Genomic DNA, 15,895 nt, shown 5'->3' on the forward strand with positions numbered 1-15,895 from the left:
GTCTCCAAAGAAATACAATTGTCTTCAATCCAACCATTTATGCGCCTAAAGATATAAACAGATGAATTAAGACACATTTTAGATAACACCAAAGTATTTTTCTTAAAATAGGTCTATATATGGGGTAGACACATGGACATGAATACACTTATCACACCACATTTCTTATGGGGAAGCACCTTTCTAGCATACAACACATTTAATTATATTATGTTATTACTTTATTCCAAGCAAAATATGTATTACATTTATGTTATAAAGTATTATATATAATGCTTAAAGTATTGATTATATCTACAATAATTCAATTATGTTATTATTTTATTTTCCTATAAAATTTCTATTACAGTTTTGCTACAAAATATTAAATTTATGCTATAAAGTATAATATATAAGGATTAATGTATTGATCATACAGAGTATCTATAATTATGTTATTTTATTACTTTATTTCTGCAAATTTTCAATTAAAGTTTTTTTTTTTATAAAATACTACATTTATACTATAAAGTATTATATATAATGCTTAAAGCATTTATGATATATATAATTATGTTATGTTATTAATTTATTTCTTGTATATTATTTATTACAGTTTTGCTATAAAAATAGTACACTTATGATATAAAATATTATATATAAGACTTAAATTATTGATTATATTCCAATTTCTGTTATGATTGATTTTTATTATAGTCTACTCGTCTCATGGATTGAGACTGTAAAACGATCTTATAGGAGACCACCTCTTTGACTAAACCGATAAACTTAGGTCATAAAAAAATATATCGTAGAAATTCGATTGCATTTTGCATTTTGCATTGTGCATTTCCCCAAGCCAATAACATTTGTATTATATATTTATAGATTCTTCGAGGATTCTTTTTTTTTTCAATCTTTTGTTATACCAATTTTTAATTGAAATGTGAAAGCATGTCGTTCCCGCCAAAAAAACAGCCTGGGAATGCTATGTCTATGCTTGTCGAAAGATGGGGAAGAAGGAGATGCGAGTGCATGCCATCTCTGGACAGACTGAGCGAGAGGAATTGGTTGATCGTCCTGAGTCGGTTGTCAAGTTAGAGGAGGTATAGATTGACCCTTTACACCAAGAAAGAAAGATGAAGATTGCAGTTAGCCTGGTTGAAGAAGTCATGAAGAAATTTATCCAAGTGTTGAGTAAAAACCGAAAGGCCTTCGCTTGGTGTCAAGAGGATATATCGAGAGTCAACAGAGCCATAATTTCACACCGGTTAGCAATAGACCCAATCCATAAGCCAATCATTAAGAAGAAAAGATATATATCCACGGATAGGAGAGAAATCGTTAAAAAGGAGGTCGAGACCCTACTAGCAGCCAGACACATTCGTGACGAGGTAAAATATCCAAACTGGCTGACTAATGTAGTTCTAATGCCTAAACCGCCTGTATGGCGTATGTGTGTGGATTACACAGACTTGAATAAGACATATCCAAATGACCTGTTCCCTTTACCTCGGATTGATAAGTTGGTAGATGAGACAGCAGGGAGTGCCTTGCTGAGTTTTATGGATGACTTCTGGGTTTATCACCAAATTTTTATGCATCACTTGGAAGAGAAGACCGCCTTTGGTAATCATTCAGGCATGTTAATATTTTTTTGATTGCATGTAGAGAATACCGATTGATGACTATGAAAGGATGCAAGGGCTTGCAATCAAGCTCAAGGGAAGTTCAACATGGTAAGTACTTCAACACTATTTGTTTTCTTCCTCTAAATATAGCCTACTCAACCAATGAGTTAAGCTCGTGCGGACCTCTCACTCAAACTTGCCTATACAGGTTGGCAGACTTCATAGACTAATTTTAAAATATAAAACCCATTTAAAAATATTTTGAACTAACATCAATAAAATAGATGCATTTCACATGTTTTTATATGATTTTAAAAAAAAATCATAAACTTAAAAGTTTAAAACACATTATAATATGCTTAATGTCCATTTTTAAATGTTTGATAATCAATCAACTATTTCATTGTTATCTATATTTAAATTGTTATTTATGAAATGTTTGAATGTGTCGGGAAAAAAGTATATGAATTAGCTTCGTGAAGTTAATGTTGAAATTGGGGGATTGAAAGACCTGGCGGGTGGAGAATAACAACCACCCGTCAGTTAGCGGAAGCAAAGTATGTAAGAAAACCAGAGAATCATATAATATATGAATGTATTATAATGAAAGAGTGCAATAGGGTTCTTCTCTATGCCTCTATATATACTAAACTAGCTACCAAATCTACCATAATAGGAATAGGTAACCCTAATAGGAATAGGAAACTAAATCCAGCCCACTAGGAGTTTCCTAATATTCAACACTCCCCCTCAAGCTGGAACATTTGAAAGTTCCAAGCTTGGATAAAAACAAACACTCTACCTCACTCAAAATTACAAATGAAAATTAAAAGCAACTAGAGGATAACAGTGCTGGATGGCTTCGGAGGGACAATGCTATACACAACCCTTGGAAATGCATCAAGGACAAAGCTTGTCACGAACATCCTTGGGAATAATGGCACCAAGGGTAAACACGAACACCACCACAGCAACATAAGCACTCTAGGATGGATGGCTTCACTATGCTTGACCCTTCCTTGGGAATGAAGACGAATGCACCAAGAATGGAGCTGAACACAATCCTTGGGAATAAAGGTGAACACACCAAGGACGGAGCTGAACATGATCTTGGGAATGAACACACCGAGGATGGAGTTGAACACGAACCTCGGGAATGGAGATGAACACACCAAGGATAGAGTAGGACATGTTAACAAAGCCTTCATTGAACTTCATTGAGAGCGGTATAGGCGAAAAAGGGAGCAAAGAATAGCAAAGGAGTTTACTGTGAACTGCTTAACAAAAAAACAAAACTCCAAACACACTGCTGCTGAACCAAACACTTTAAACCAAACTCCAAACACACTGGAAGCAACTGTGAACCCAAAACCTTATGAACCAAAACCCAAATACACTTCAAACAGACTCCAATCACACTGGAATGAACAGGCGACGGCGGCGGTGACCGGCGGCCGGTGGCGGCGACGGGGAATTCCGACAACACGGGCAGGTGCGTCTCCTCGAGACGATTCCAGTAGTGGTCGCGGCGTCCTGATCGGAGACCGGGTGACAGAGATATGGCCGGAAAACTCTCGAACTTCCCAACAGCGGCGGCGGCGCGTGAGGGCGCGTGCGGCGGCGGACGGCGACCGGGTTTGCGGCAGAAGACTCGCAATGATGTTCTCGAGGGCTCTGTGGTGTTAGATCGGAGGAAGAACCACGAGATCGACGGTGAACGTGAAACAGTCGCGGTGGCGCGACGATAATTCCCGGCGAGGTGCGGCTGCTACGGCAATGGGGATTGGGTCCTAGGGTTTAGGCTCTGATACCATGTTGAAATTGAGGGATTGAAAGACCTGGCGGGTGGAGAATAACAACCACCCGCCAGTTAGCGGAAGCAAAGTATGTAAGAAAACCAGAGAATAATATAATATATGATTCTTCTCTATGCCTCTATATATACTAAACTAGCTACCAAATCTACCATAATAGGAATAGGAAACTAAATCCAGCCCACTAGGAGTTTCCTAATATTCAACAGTTAATTAAATTGTTTTGTTTGATCACTTTAAAATCTTCCTCCAACTAAAATATGAAAGTTTGAATCCTACTAAAATTATGAAAAGTCATTGAAATTGAATAGAAGAGATAATTAAAAAAAAATAAAAAAATCTTGTACAAGGGCACTGTAGTCAAATCAGGAAGCTAACACTAATCCTACTCGGAGTAGTCTTCGACCGACTAACTTACCCTTATATATATCAGCTTCAAGCCCTAATCCATCCAAATTGACCGCTCAATCGATTTCTGAGCCTCTTTATTCTCTCTTTGCCGACACCGATAGAAATCAATATGAGTTCCGACGGGAATGACTACGGCACCGGATTTCCGCCGTCGCAACCCTCACTCTGCGAAAACGGCTGCGGCTTCTTTGGCGCGGCGGCGACGAAGGGACTGTGCTCCAAGTGCTACCGAGATCTCCGCGTGAAGGAAGAGCGAGAGGCGATGGACAAGCTCACGCTAAATACGTCCGCTAATCTGCGAGTAGAAATCGATTCTTTGGCGGCGAATCCGTCTCAGCCGGCAGTTAGCGGTGGCGAGGCGGCGGCGGCTCCTCCGCCCGCGCCGAGTAGGTGCTGGAGTTGTAAGAAGAAAGTGGGACTTATGGAATTCAAGTGCAGATGCGGTTGTACCTTCTGCCGGGTCCACAGGTACCCGGAGAAGCATGATTGTACCTTTGACTTCAAGGGTCAAGGACGGGATGCCATCGCCAAGGCTAATCCTCTAATCAAGGCCGATAAAATTCACAGATTCTGAAATTCAAATTCTAAAAGCACACGATTTTTTATTGGTTTTAAATATATATTAAATTCTGTTTTTTTTGAAAGCTATATATATTAAATTCATAGAAATCTTTATTTGCATATTTGGCTTTGAATTAAGTATTTCTTAATTTGATGATGCTGAAATTGACGCTTTAATTCCATATCCGCCTTATCTTTCACTATGTCACTCAATCTCTAAAAATTATAATTATTACTTCCTCTCATTTTATGTGTCTGGTTCGGTTAATGAAATTGACTGAAATTATTTCTAATCCAATATTTCAAAATATTAAGTTTAGTATTAGTATACAAAATTTATATATTTATAAACTACACTAAAAGTACTATTAAACACATAAAAAAGAAATTTAAAATAAATAAAAAAATACTAAAAAAAATAAACAAAGAAGAAAGAGTTAGTTTGACCGATGATTAGTAAGTAGGACAAATAAAATGAGAGTACTATTTATATAAATTAAAATTGATTGATAATTATAAATATTAAATATAAATAATAAAAGGGTTGCAATGGCCACTTCAGTTGGCGGCGACGACTTTGAAGACTGTGCGTTACAAGTGCTATATGTTATAAGTGTCCATCTCTCTCTTCTCTGTAAGAGAGGTTTTCATCTTATAAAAGATTTTGTCATACTCGATAATACATTTATAAACTCACGTTCTTGAACTCTCAACAACATAGTTCGTATATGTTATGCTCTTTGCATATCCAATGGTTTGTGTTATGTTCTTCGGATCCAGGGATTAGCATAGAGGACAGACTTTTGGGTAGATTTGATAAGAGTAGATTTGAATGAATTTGCTAAAAACTGACATATTAAAGATCTCATTAGTCACTTCGGGACGAATTCATAGTTTTTGTTTAATTAATAAATTCAAGAGTGGAGTAATTATACTAAGCGGTAGTATTTTGCTTAGAAATTTTTCATTCACATTAACTAGAGGTGGGAGCATACCTAAGTTAACAATTTAAACTCCTTCTAAAACGCTTCTAAAAGGTTCTTGTATATATAAAACTGCAATCTCAATTTTTTTTTTTAAATTTAGAACAAAGGCTACTTATAAACCTTTCTATCTTCATTTTCTAACTCATATGAGTCTACTTTGAGAATCAGTTTCTCATTCACTCATTATATGTTTTAAACGTACAATATATTAATCTTTTCGTCTCACTACGAAAAATCTGAATCCACTTTAATCCGACTAAAATCGGAAGTAGACTCCACATATATTTGTACCACAAAATAGCCACTTACAATGTCACTTTATGTTTTTTTTTTTCAACTTTTAGTAGTTATGATTTGCCTTTAAAATGCACCTAGCAACAATAAAAAGTACATCCAATAACGGTATAAAGTGCATGAAATGTAAAAGTTAATTTCACTTAGAGTTCACCTTTTAAACTTTATGTTTTAGTTGTTTCTATTTAGTTTAATGGTTCACTTTTTACTATGAAGTATTTAGAGGTTTTAATTTTATGGTTTAGCTTTGTATTTAATTTCTGGACTTATCAATACACTTTGTAGTTTTACTTACTTGTACTCGTGTTGAAGTTGTACTCTATAATGTTGTTAATTCCACTTTAGAGTTTGAAAGTGAGAACTTTTAGGAAAGAACTAAGAAGCAATCAAAGTCATTCATTTGGAAAAAAAAAATCTAACAGATAAAGGTAATTATAATAATAATAATAAAAAAGACTACACACACATACATATAGAAATGAGTTCTTGTGCAGTTGGCCTTCTCCGGTGTGGCTGTAAGGTTGCTTTATGTGCGTAGTTTTTCTTCTTAAATTGCGTAGTTTCCTTCTTAAGGTGTGTGGTTTGTGTGTTTAAGGTGCGTCAGTGGTGAAACTTAAGACGAGTGAACCTAAAGCTTAAGGTGCGTGGTTTTCCTTCTTAAGGTGTTTCGTTTGTGTACTTAAGGTGCGTCGGCCTAAGGTTTAGATGCTCATGGTTTGTGTTTTTATTGTGCTTTATTTGTGTGATTAAGGTGCGTAATTTGTGTACTTAAGGTGCACCATTTTAATGCTTAAGGTGCATAACTGCACAACCGCACAGGAACCTTCCCTACATATAGGCCCTTATTCACATGAGGGCACATAGTATTAAATTCATAGAAATCTTTATTTGCATACTTGGCTTTGAATTAAGTATTTCTTAATTTGATGATGCTGAAATTGACGCTATAGTCCCGTATCCGCCTCATTCAATCTCTAAAAAGTATAATTATAATTATAATTATTGCTATTTATATTTAAATTAAACTTGTCAAAATTTCATTTGATTGATAATTATAAATTTTTAACATAAATAATAAAATAGTTGCAATGGCCACTTCAGTTGGCTGCGACTTTGAAGTGCAGACTGTGCGTTACAAGTGCTATATGTTATAAGTGTCCATCTCTCTCTTCTCTCTTAAGAGATTTTTTCATCTTATAAAAGATTTTGTCATGTTCGATAATACATTTATAAACTCACGTTCTTGAACTCTCAACAACTTAGTTTGTATATGTTATGCTCTTTGCATATCCAATGGTTTGTGTTATGTTCTTCGGATCCCAGGGATTAACAGAGGACAGAATTTTGGGTAGATTTGATAAGAATAGATTTGAATGAATTTGCTAAAAATTGACATATTAAAGATCTCATTAGTCACTTCTGGACAAAATTCATAGTTTTTGTTTAATTAATAAATTCAAGAGTGGAGTAATTATACTGAGCGGTAGTATTTTGCTTAGAAATTTTTCATTTACATTAACTGGGGTGGGAGTAGGGGTGTAAATGAGTCAGAGCGGCTCACGAGCCGCTCGGTCAAAATTCGGCTTGAGCTCGGTCAAATTCGAGCTCGAGCTCGAATGTCTTAAGCTCGTGTCTCATCGAGCCGCTCGCGAGCGATATATATAAATAACATTATATAAATCAATTCTCGAGCTCGATCGAGCTCGAGCTCAAGCCAAGCCTTCCTTAACGAGCTCGAGCTCGAGCCGCCCTAGGTTCAAGTTCGGCTCGACTCGTTTACACCCCTACGTGGGAGCATACCTAATTTAACAATTTAAACTCCTTCTAAAACGCTTCTAAAAGGTTCTTGTATATATAGAACCACAAATCTCAAATTTTTTTTAAAATTCAAAACAAAGGCTACTTATAAACCTTTCTACCTTCATTTTCTAATTCATATGGGTCTACTTTGACAATCAGTTTCTCATTCACTCATTATCTGTTTTAAACATACAATATATTAATCTTTTCGTCTCACTACGAAAAATCTGAATCCACTTTGATCCGACTCAAATCGGAAGTAAACTCCACATATATTTGTAACACAAAATAGCCACTTACAATATCATTTTAGGTTTTTTTTTTCCCCCAACTTTTTGTAGTTATGATTTGCCTTGAAAATGCACCTAGCAACAATAAAAAGTACATCCAATAACTATATAAAGTGCATGAAATGTAAAAGTCAATTTCACTTAGAGTTCACCTTTTAAACTTTATGTTTTAGTTGTTTCTATTTAGTTTAATGATTCACTTTTTACTATGAAGTATTTAGAGGTTTTAATTTTATGGTTTAGCTTTGTATTTAATTTCTGGACTTATCAATACACTCTGTAGTTTTACTTACTTGTACTTGTGTTGAAGTTGTACTCTATAATATTGTTAATTGCACTTTAGGGTTTAAAAGTGAGAACTTTTAGGAAAGAATTGAACTAAGAACCAATCAGAGGCATTCATTAGAAAAAAAAATCTAACAGATCAAAGGTAATTATATAAAAAAAAAAAAAAAAGACTACACACACAGGCGCACACATGCACACATATATAAAAATGAGTTCCTGTGCAGTTGGCCTTCTCTGTTGCGGCTGTAAGGTTGCTTTATGTGCGTAGTTTTTCTTCTTAAAGTGCGTAGTTTCCTTCTTAAGGTGCGTGGTTTGTGTGTTTAAGGTGCGTCAGTGGTGAAACTTAAGGCGAGTGGACCTAAAGCTTAAGGTGCGTGGTTTTCCTTCTTAAGGTGCGTCGTTTGTGTACTTAAGGTGCGTGGGCCTAAAGCTTTAGGTGTGCATGGTATGTATTTTAAGGTTCTTTGTTTGTGTGATTAAGGTGCGTGATTTGTGTACTTAAGGTGCGTCATTTTAATGCTTAAGGTGCATAACTGCAAGCTGGGGAGGGGATTTACTAGATCATGGGATTCTTACAGTTTCTCTTGCACCAAGAGATAACCATGAGACCCAGGTTCAATTCGCTTTGGAGCGTGGAATTCCTGCAATTCTTGGAATCATTTCGACACAACGCCTTCATTTCCCTTCAAGTTATTTCGACATGGCTCATTGCTCAATATGTCTCATTCTATGGACTGAATTTGGTAATTCAATTGTCTTATCCAAAATCTCATTTCTACTTACCTGTGCAGATTGAATAAATTGAATATACAGGTATACTTTTTAGCCAAAACTATTTGAGTTGGATTTCATGTTTTTAAGGCGAAGAATAATACTTGCACACACGTACTGATTCTTATTTGTTGCAGGGCTATGTTAATTACTATCTGCAAATGTGTTATGGGATGAATGAGACTTCTAGCTTACCATTTTTTTCTAGAATTGATTGCTACCTTTCTCACAGACTCTGTTGCTGCTATAGATGATGTGATTGAAACTATATAAGTTCAATTCCGACGTAAAACTTATGGTGTGTTTGGAAACCTGGATGGAAATCAATTTTTTGGTTTTCGGTGTTTGGATAGGAAGTGAAAATAGAAGTCAAAGGAAAATGAGTTGTAGTCAATGTAAAATAGTTGCTCTTTTCTAGAAAATGACTTCCCCTTTCATTTTCTGGGCTTTGTTCTCCGCTATTCACGACCTTCGCATTTGGCTTCTCCGTTGCAATTCCACCCCTATTTTCCCCATCCGACATTCCTTCAAGAAATGCCGAAATCTACAACATCCAATACAAAATCAGGGCACCAAATCATACTTCAATCTCTGCCAAAATCCCTTCTTCACACCCTTCTCACTCACAATTTGAACCCATAGTCTCTCTAGCAAGGATTTCATCATATTGATTTCCACTGAAATAAATGGCGAGTCCATCCACGATCTCTAGTCCAGTGACCATCGTACAAACCAGACTTGCGCTCCCTCCACCAATTCATGATTCCTCATCAGGACCCTTTTGCAGTCCACCACAATACAAAAATTGACAGCAGGAAACGTATTGGTTTTTGACTTGGAAACCCACAGATCTAGATTTCCAAGTTGGAACCAAATCCCGAATTCTCAGTTCATGTAAAATTTTGGAGTGGGGCTAAAGCTCTAAATTCTAGGCGAAGATGTGGAAGAAGAATTGAGGTTGGAGTTGGCAGAGAAGGTGAAGATGGTGGAAGAATTGAGGTTGGAGTTGGGAGTAATTGGCAGAGAAGGCGAAGATGACCGCGAAATTGAAGTCGGATGGGGTTGAGATAGAGCATAAGTTGAGCTAGTCGAGGGTGGAGTTTGGGCTTAACATTCTGTTTCACTTAAAGCTAGCTAGCACTTTCACTATTGGGTTGTTTTCGTTGTTTTCCCTGCTCATTGTTTGTGAATTTTGTTGTCATATTATGCTCATTAACTGGAAAATGGATCAAACACCCAAATACATTTTCTGTTGTGCAGCCAAACAGTGGAAAGGAAAATATTTTCTGAAAAATGACTCATTTTTCTCGAAAACATTTTCCAAAAGTCATTTTCATACTTTCCGAACGAACCATAATTTTTTACTCAAAAAAAAATAAAATGGGCATGTTAATATTTTTTGATTGCATGTAGGAAATACCAATTATTAACTGATAATGTGCAAGGGCTTGCAATCAGGCTCAATGAAAGTTCAACATGGTAAGTACTTCAACACTATTTGTTTTCTTACGAGAGGGGGGCGCACTCTAATGAGAACGGGTGCCCGGCCAGGAGAGAAATAAGAATGATCCACAGCCGTCCACGTGTCCAGATCAACGAATCAGATGTAATTTAATTTAAAAAAACGACGAAGTGACATTTTCGTAAATATCTCGAACTTTGGTGCAAGTAAATGTGTTATAAGTGCAAGTAGTTGGTGCACATTTGCAAGTAAAAAGTGCAAGTAAAATCACTTACAAGTGCACCTATTTTCACTTACAAGTGCATGTAATTTACCCTGTTAACATTCGTGCACCAAGGTGCAACTAATTATACCATTAGGTGCAACTAGTTATAACGTTAGGTACACTTAGTATTGATGCTCAATGTATGTTTTACTTGCACATGTAATACATTTTACATGCACTTGTTCACCTATTTTCATGTACAAATGCAAGTAATTTACCTTGTTAACATTCATGCACCTAAGTGCACCTAGTTATAACCTTAGGTGCAACTACATCTGGACACGTGACGCGCAGCGATTGGTTCTCAATTCTCTCCTGGGCGGTGCGTTCTCATTTGAATGCAGTCATATATATATATATATATTCAAGATCAAATGAGAACTCCTCCCCACATGAGAACTGTGAAATAATCTGAGCCCATGTCTTGGGTTCGTTTACGAGTTGTGATTTTTCATATTTGTTGGATTATTTATTTAAATGTATTTATGGAGGGGTGGATTATTAATTTTTTTGTGCATTTGGAATCCTAGTATTGGACTAGGTTCTTTCTATAGCTTTGTAATCAATAAAGGTTCCGTCATTTTTTCATTTGTTTGTTTCGATGGAGTCACCGACTATAAGTAAATTCGTCATTTTTTTTTTCTGTTTTGTCGAAGTATAGTATTGCATAATTTATTTTATGGATAGTAAGGTGGCAGTGTAACAAATGAGAATCAGTACGTGTGCGCATGTATTATTCTTGGCCTTAAAAACTTGAAATCCAACTCAAATAAAGAACAACAAGTGATGGATACCCCGAGTAGGGTACCTAGTCAGGAGTATATCTCAGTACTAGGAGCCGGCAACTCGACCACGCTGCTCGGTTGGCAGGAACGGTCCGACAGTCTGGTTACCCACCTAGAGTTGGCGGTTGGGCTGTGGCCCTTGACCAAGTGCTACACTCAGAGGCGATTAGAAGAGATCTTTCAGATATCCACCCCCCCCCCCTCCAGATTTTGCGCGGGATTTCCTTTTTCAACATTAGGAAAGAAGTGTGGCAGTTTGGGAGGCTTTCTTAAGTCCAAATTTGGTAATTTTTCTTCTCTCCTTTTCAAGGCATGTAAATCTTGTATGAATACCCCGTGGGGCACATTGAAATGGGTTCTAAATTAAATTCACTTGCAATTACTCTGTCAAATTCCCCCTTGCTTTTCCTTTGAATTATTTTACAGTTATGTTGGCCCACCGTATAGCTACCCCATGGCTGTAAAACCAATAACAAGGTAAAAAATAGAAAGTTCCAGCATATTAAAAAACCAGACACGGAAGACATTATAAAATAAATTTAAAAAAAGAACAAAACAAAGCAAAAAACACTTATATGCGATGATGAATATCATTACTTCACGCTGTAGAGATTGAATGTGTGCAATAAGCTGCTACTGGAGGAGATCGACGTTCAAAGTTATCTCTATGCAGCTCTACCTGCATATATACACACAACGAAAGGCCAGGTAGGGACTTGTGAGGGAGGCTGCGCGAAGTATCCCTTTAGCCCAACTGTATGTAGACAACTATCGCGGTTATGGAGAGAGCGAGGGAGAGAGAGATAGAGAGAGTGAGTGAGTGAAAATAAAACTACTCATACGTGTTTTAATTTTAATTTGTTGAAAAAAGAGGGAAAATTTGAATAAAAATTGAGTTACATTACAATCCAATACCTTTTTTGGTGGTCAATTTTATGGTCAAATACATTTTTTATTAGAACTCAATAAGTCTTCTTTTAAAATAAGGCATATCTTCTAAATTGAATCATCTTTTAATTTACTCACCTATAAGGTTTCAACTAAATCTCCTATATATTTGAGGCCGGGTTTTCTTCATGGAGTTCATTGTGAAGTATTCTTTCTATATTTAGCATTGTAATCCTAAATACAATGGAAAAAAGAGTCATAAACCTAATCTATAAAACAAGTAAATATAATCTTATTTAGAAAGGGATTTAAGGAATTCCTTTCTATATACAAACTAGTGTTTTTTCTTTCATGCCAAAGAATTTAAATTAATGATGGAAAAATATAATTGGACTGATTTGGGCCTAATTTAATCCCCAAAATTAACACTTAAACAATTATAAAAAGCCTTGAGTTCTTCATCATCTTTTGCAATTGGGCTTGACTTTGATTTCCGCTATCTACGAACATAAACAATGAAAAGTTGTCTTAATTGTTTGGACTTTGACCGTGTGATTGGCACAATTGGTACTCTTAATGGATCTTCAGTAGGCTGGCCGCATCATGTTGCTAAAAAGTGGAGTAGTGGGAAGCAAATGAAAGTTTGTGAAGGGCTTGTAAGCAACTTGCTCATCATGATAGTTGTAATTGCCTAGACTCGTAGTTTCTTGCTCTATGTTGTTGGTTACATGGTTGTTTTGTTGTTGTTTATTTAATCTATTTGCTTTTACCATCTTTTTCTTACGGTTTGTTTGTAAATAGATAATGTTTTTTTTTTTTAGTACTTCTTTAATGGTTTACTTTCCATAATTTATGTATACTGTGGCGTGGACTGTTTGGTGGTGTGCACACTTGTATTATCAAATATGTGCACTGTTGTATGTCTCAAACGCATGCACTTGATTACCTTTGTGTGCACTTGTGTTGTGCGGTTGTAGCTAGTTTGCCATAGTGTGCACTCACGTGGCCATATGCATGCATTATTATCGTGCTGGTTTATTCCTTCATATAATTTCTTACTTTCTAGCCTTGGTTTGTGACCTGGTTCAATGGTGCACATCTTATGGACGTCAGTTCACATTCTTATTCGTTGTGTGCATTTTGCTTGACATTATATGTGCACTTTAGAAAGACGTGTGTGGAATATGTTCCAATTGTAGTTACGTTTTGACATTCATCTCAAAAACTCAATAAATTTTGATATCTGATACTCGATTTTTATTTATCAATTTTTCCACAATAGTTTATTCTTGTCATATTCACTTTTTTGTCAATGCAAAACTCATAAAAAGGTCGGTCTCATAGTACCGATGCAGTCATCTTCATGACTACATCTACAAATGTGCGCATTCATCATTGCAATTTGAATAAATTAGTGTGCACATCACATTAAGTGCTAATGCACACTCTATCTGTAATTTTTATCTCAATACATTAGTGCAGACAAATTTGTACATTGATGCACATATTCGGAGATCATGTCTCAACACTGTCCTTGTGTAGGGTTATTGCCCCTGTGGTGGTTTACTCCCATAATTGTAACACAGAATAATGTTATCCCATGCATTTGAACCAGAATATGTTTCATTATGATAATTAATTTCTCTAATTTAACCAAAATAATTTCCTTTTTAAATGGATGTTGTGTGCACATGGATGGATTAAATTGTCCTTTAATCGTGAATTTCACTCAAATTGTGCTGCTAATTGTACAGTAATGAATTATAGGCCTTGGTTAAATCAAGACCATTGATCTCTTTATTTCTACAGTTCTGAATTATCCACAGTTCTCATGTGGGAGTGGATCGATTCTCATTGGAGCATGACTATATGTGTGTGTACAATCATGCTTCTCATTGGAGCGTGACTATATATTGTAGAAATCTGATTCTAGAAAATCACAAAGAAGATGGAAAATACAACAAAAATAATAACAGAAATAATCCACAAAGGATTGATTACATCCAAGAAATAAAGCCACACGAGGTTGAATAAATTTGGACGTTGAGTGGGTTGAACTGTATGAGCTTCGGGGTGGTTGGAAGCACGAGTCGTGTTGCCACTGTCCTTAAAACCTTATTTACCGCCTCCCGGGATGCTGGAGCGTTGCGGCCTAGGTTTCCCAGGATAAAACGTACTACGACTCCTGCGTTTGAGCACACAAACTTGGAGCCCGGCGAACTAAAACGTGGGATGAAACGCAGATGGCTTGAAGGAATGGATGAGCAGAGTTTTAAGGAGAGAAAGTGTTTTGTGTGTTCTGTGATGCTTGTTCTTGCAAATCTGCTGCTCACCAACGAATATATAGTAGAGGATGGGATCATTGCATTAAATTTGGCATTTAATTCCCATGTGTAACCTCCCTCCACTAGTAACATTTTTACACCCACTACTAATCCATTTAAATAAGAGATAAACTCTGAAATAATGATTGGAATTAATCATATTAATTCCGTAATGCCAAGAGTCATTTCTATCAACGGATCCAGTAGGTGAAAGGTCACAGTCGAAAGGTCACCGGAGTCGCGGTACGAGACATCGCAGAGGTCCGCGTGATATCGCGCTCGCACGACCTCTCGCGAGAGGTTGACTCCGCTAGCCGCAAGAGATCGCACTACTTCTCGCGAGAGATCAGTGCCCGTTATCTCGGCCGAGAGATCAGTTCGATCTCTCAATTTTCCGGACAACATTCGTGCCCGCAGGTGCCGGCATACACGAGTCAAGCATTTTCTGGCTCAGTTTGGGATTCCAACATATATGTGTGTGTGTACAATCATGCTTATCCGGGTATAATCATGTTTTTATGAAATCCATATATAAACATGTGAAATGCATCTATTTTATTGATGGTAGTCCAAAATATTTTTAAATGGGTGTTATATTTTAAAATTAGTCCACGAGGTTTGCCAACCATTGTAGGCAAGTTTGAGTGAGAGGTCCGCACAAGCTTAACTCATTGGTTTTGTGGCTATATTTGGAGGAAGAAGGTTTGAGTGAGAAGAATCTAACTGGAGAACGCACCGCTCAAGAGAGAGCTGAGAACCAATCGCAGCGCGCCACGTGTCCAAATGTAGTTGCACCTAAGGTTATAACTAGGTGCACTTAGGTCCATGAATGTTAACAAGGTAAATTACTTACATTTGTACGTGAAATTAGGTGCACAAGTGCATGTAAAATGTATTACATGTGCAAGTAAAATGTACATTGAGCATAAATACTAAGTGCACATAACATTTAACTAGTTGCACCTAATGGTATAATTAGTTGCACCTAGGTTCACGAATGTTAACAATGTAAATTACTTGTACTTGTAAGTGAAAATATGTGCACTTGTAAGTGATTTTACTTGCACTTTTTACATGCAAATGTGCACCAACTACTTGCATTTATAACACATTTACTTGCACCAAAGTTCGAGATATTTACGAAAATGTCACCGCGTCGTTTTTTTAAATTACATTTGATTCGTTGATCTGGACACGTGGACGGCTATGGATCGTTCTTATTTCTCTATTGGGTACCCGTTCTCATTAGAGCGCCCCTATATGTGTGTGTGTGTGTATATATATATATACACTAGGTTTTTCTACGCGCTTTGCGCAAAGACTTGTGCCCAATATTTAAACACAAT

At 36.6% G+C, this 15,895-nt stretch overlaps 1 protein-coding gene across 1 annotated transcript; it reads left to right on the plus strand.

Annotated features, from left to right (window-relative positions):
* The first annotated feature begins 3,944 nt into the window (after positions 1-3,944).
* Positions 3,945-4,409, plus strand: LOC116001622 (zinc finger A20 and AN1 domain-containing stress-associated protein 7). Its single transcript, XM_031241512.1, has one exon. The coding sequence runs from the start codon at positions 3,945-3,947 to the stop codon at positions 4,407-4,409; it is 465 nt and encodes a 154-aa protein (XP_031097372.1).
* The last annotated feature ends 11,486 nt before the right edge of the window (positions 4,410-15,895 follow it).

Source organism: Ipomoea triloba, chromosome 13 (genome assembly GCF_003576645.1).
Source record: "Ipomoea triloba cultivar NCNSP0323 chromosome 13, ASM357664v1".
In the NCBI taxonomy this organism is placed as follows: domain Eukaryota; kingdom Viridiplantae; phylum Streptophyta; class Magnoliopsida; order Solanales; family Convolvulaceae; genus Ipomoea; species Ipomoea triloba.

Bases quoted from the DNA above. Each gene is read 5' to 3' on its own strand.
- LOC116001622 (XM_031241512.1), top strand. From the start codon at position 3,945: ATGAGTTCCGACGGGAATGACTACGGCACCGGATTTCCGCCGTCGCAA.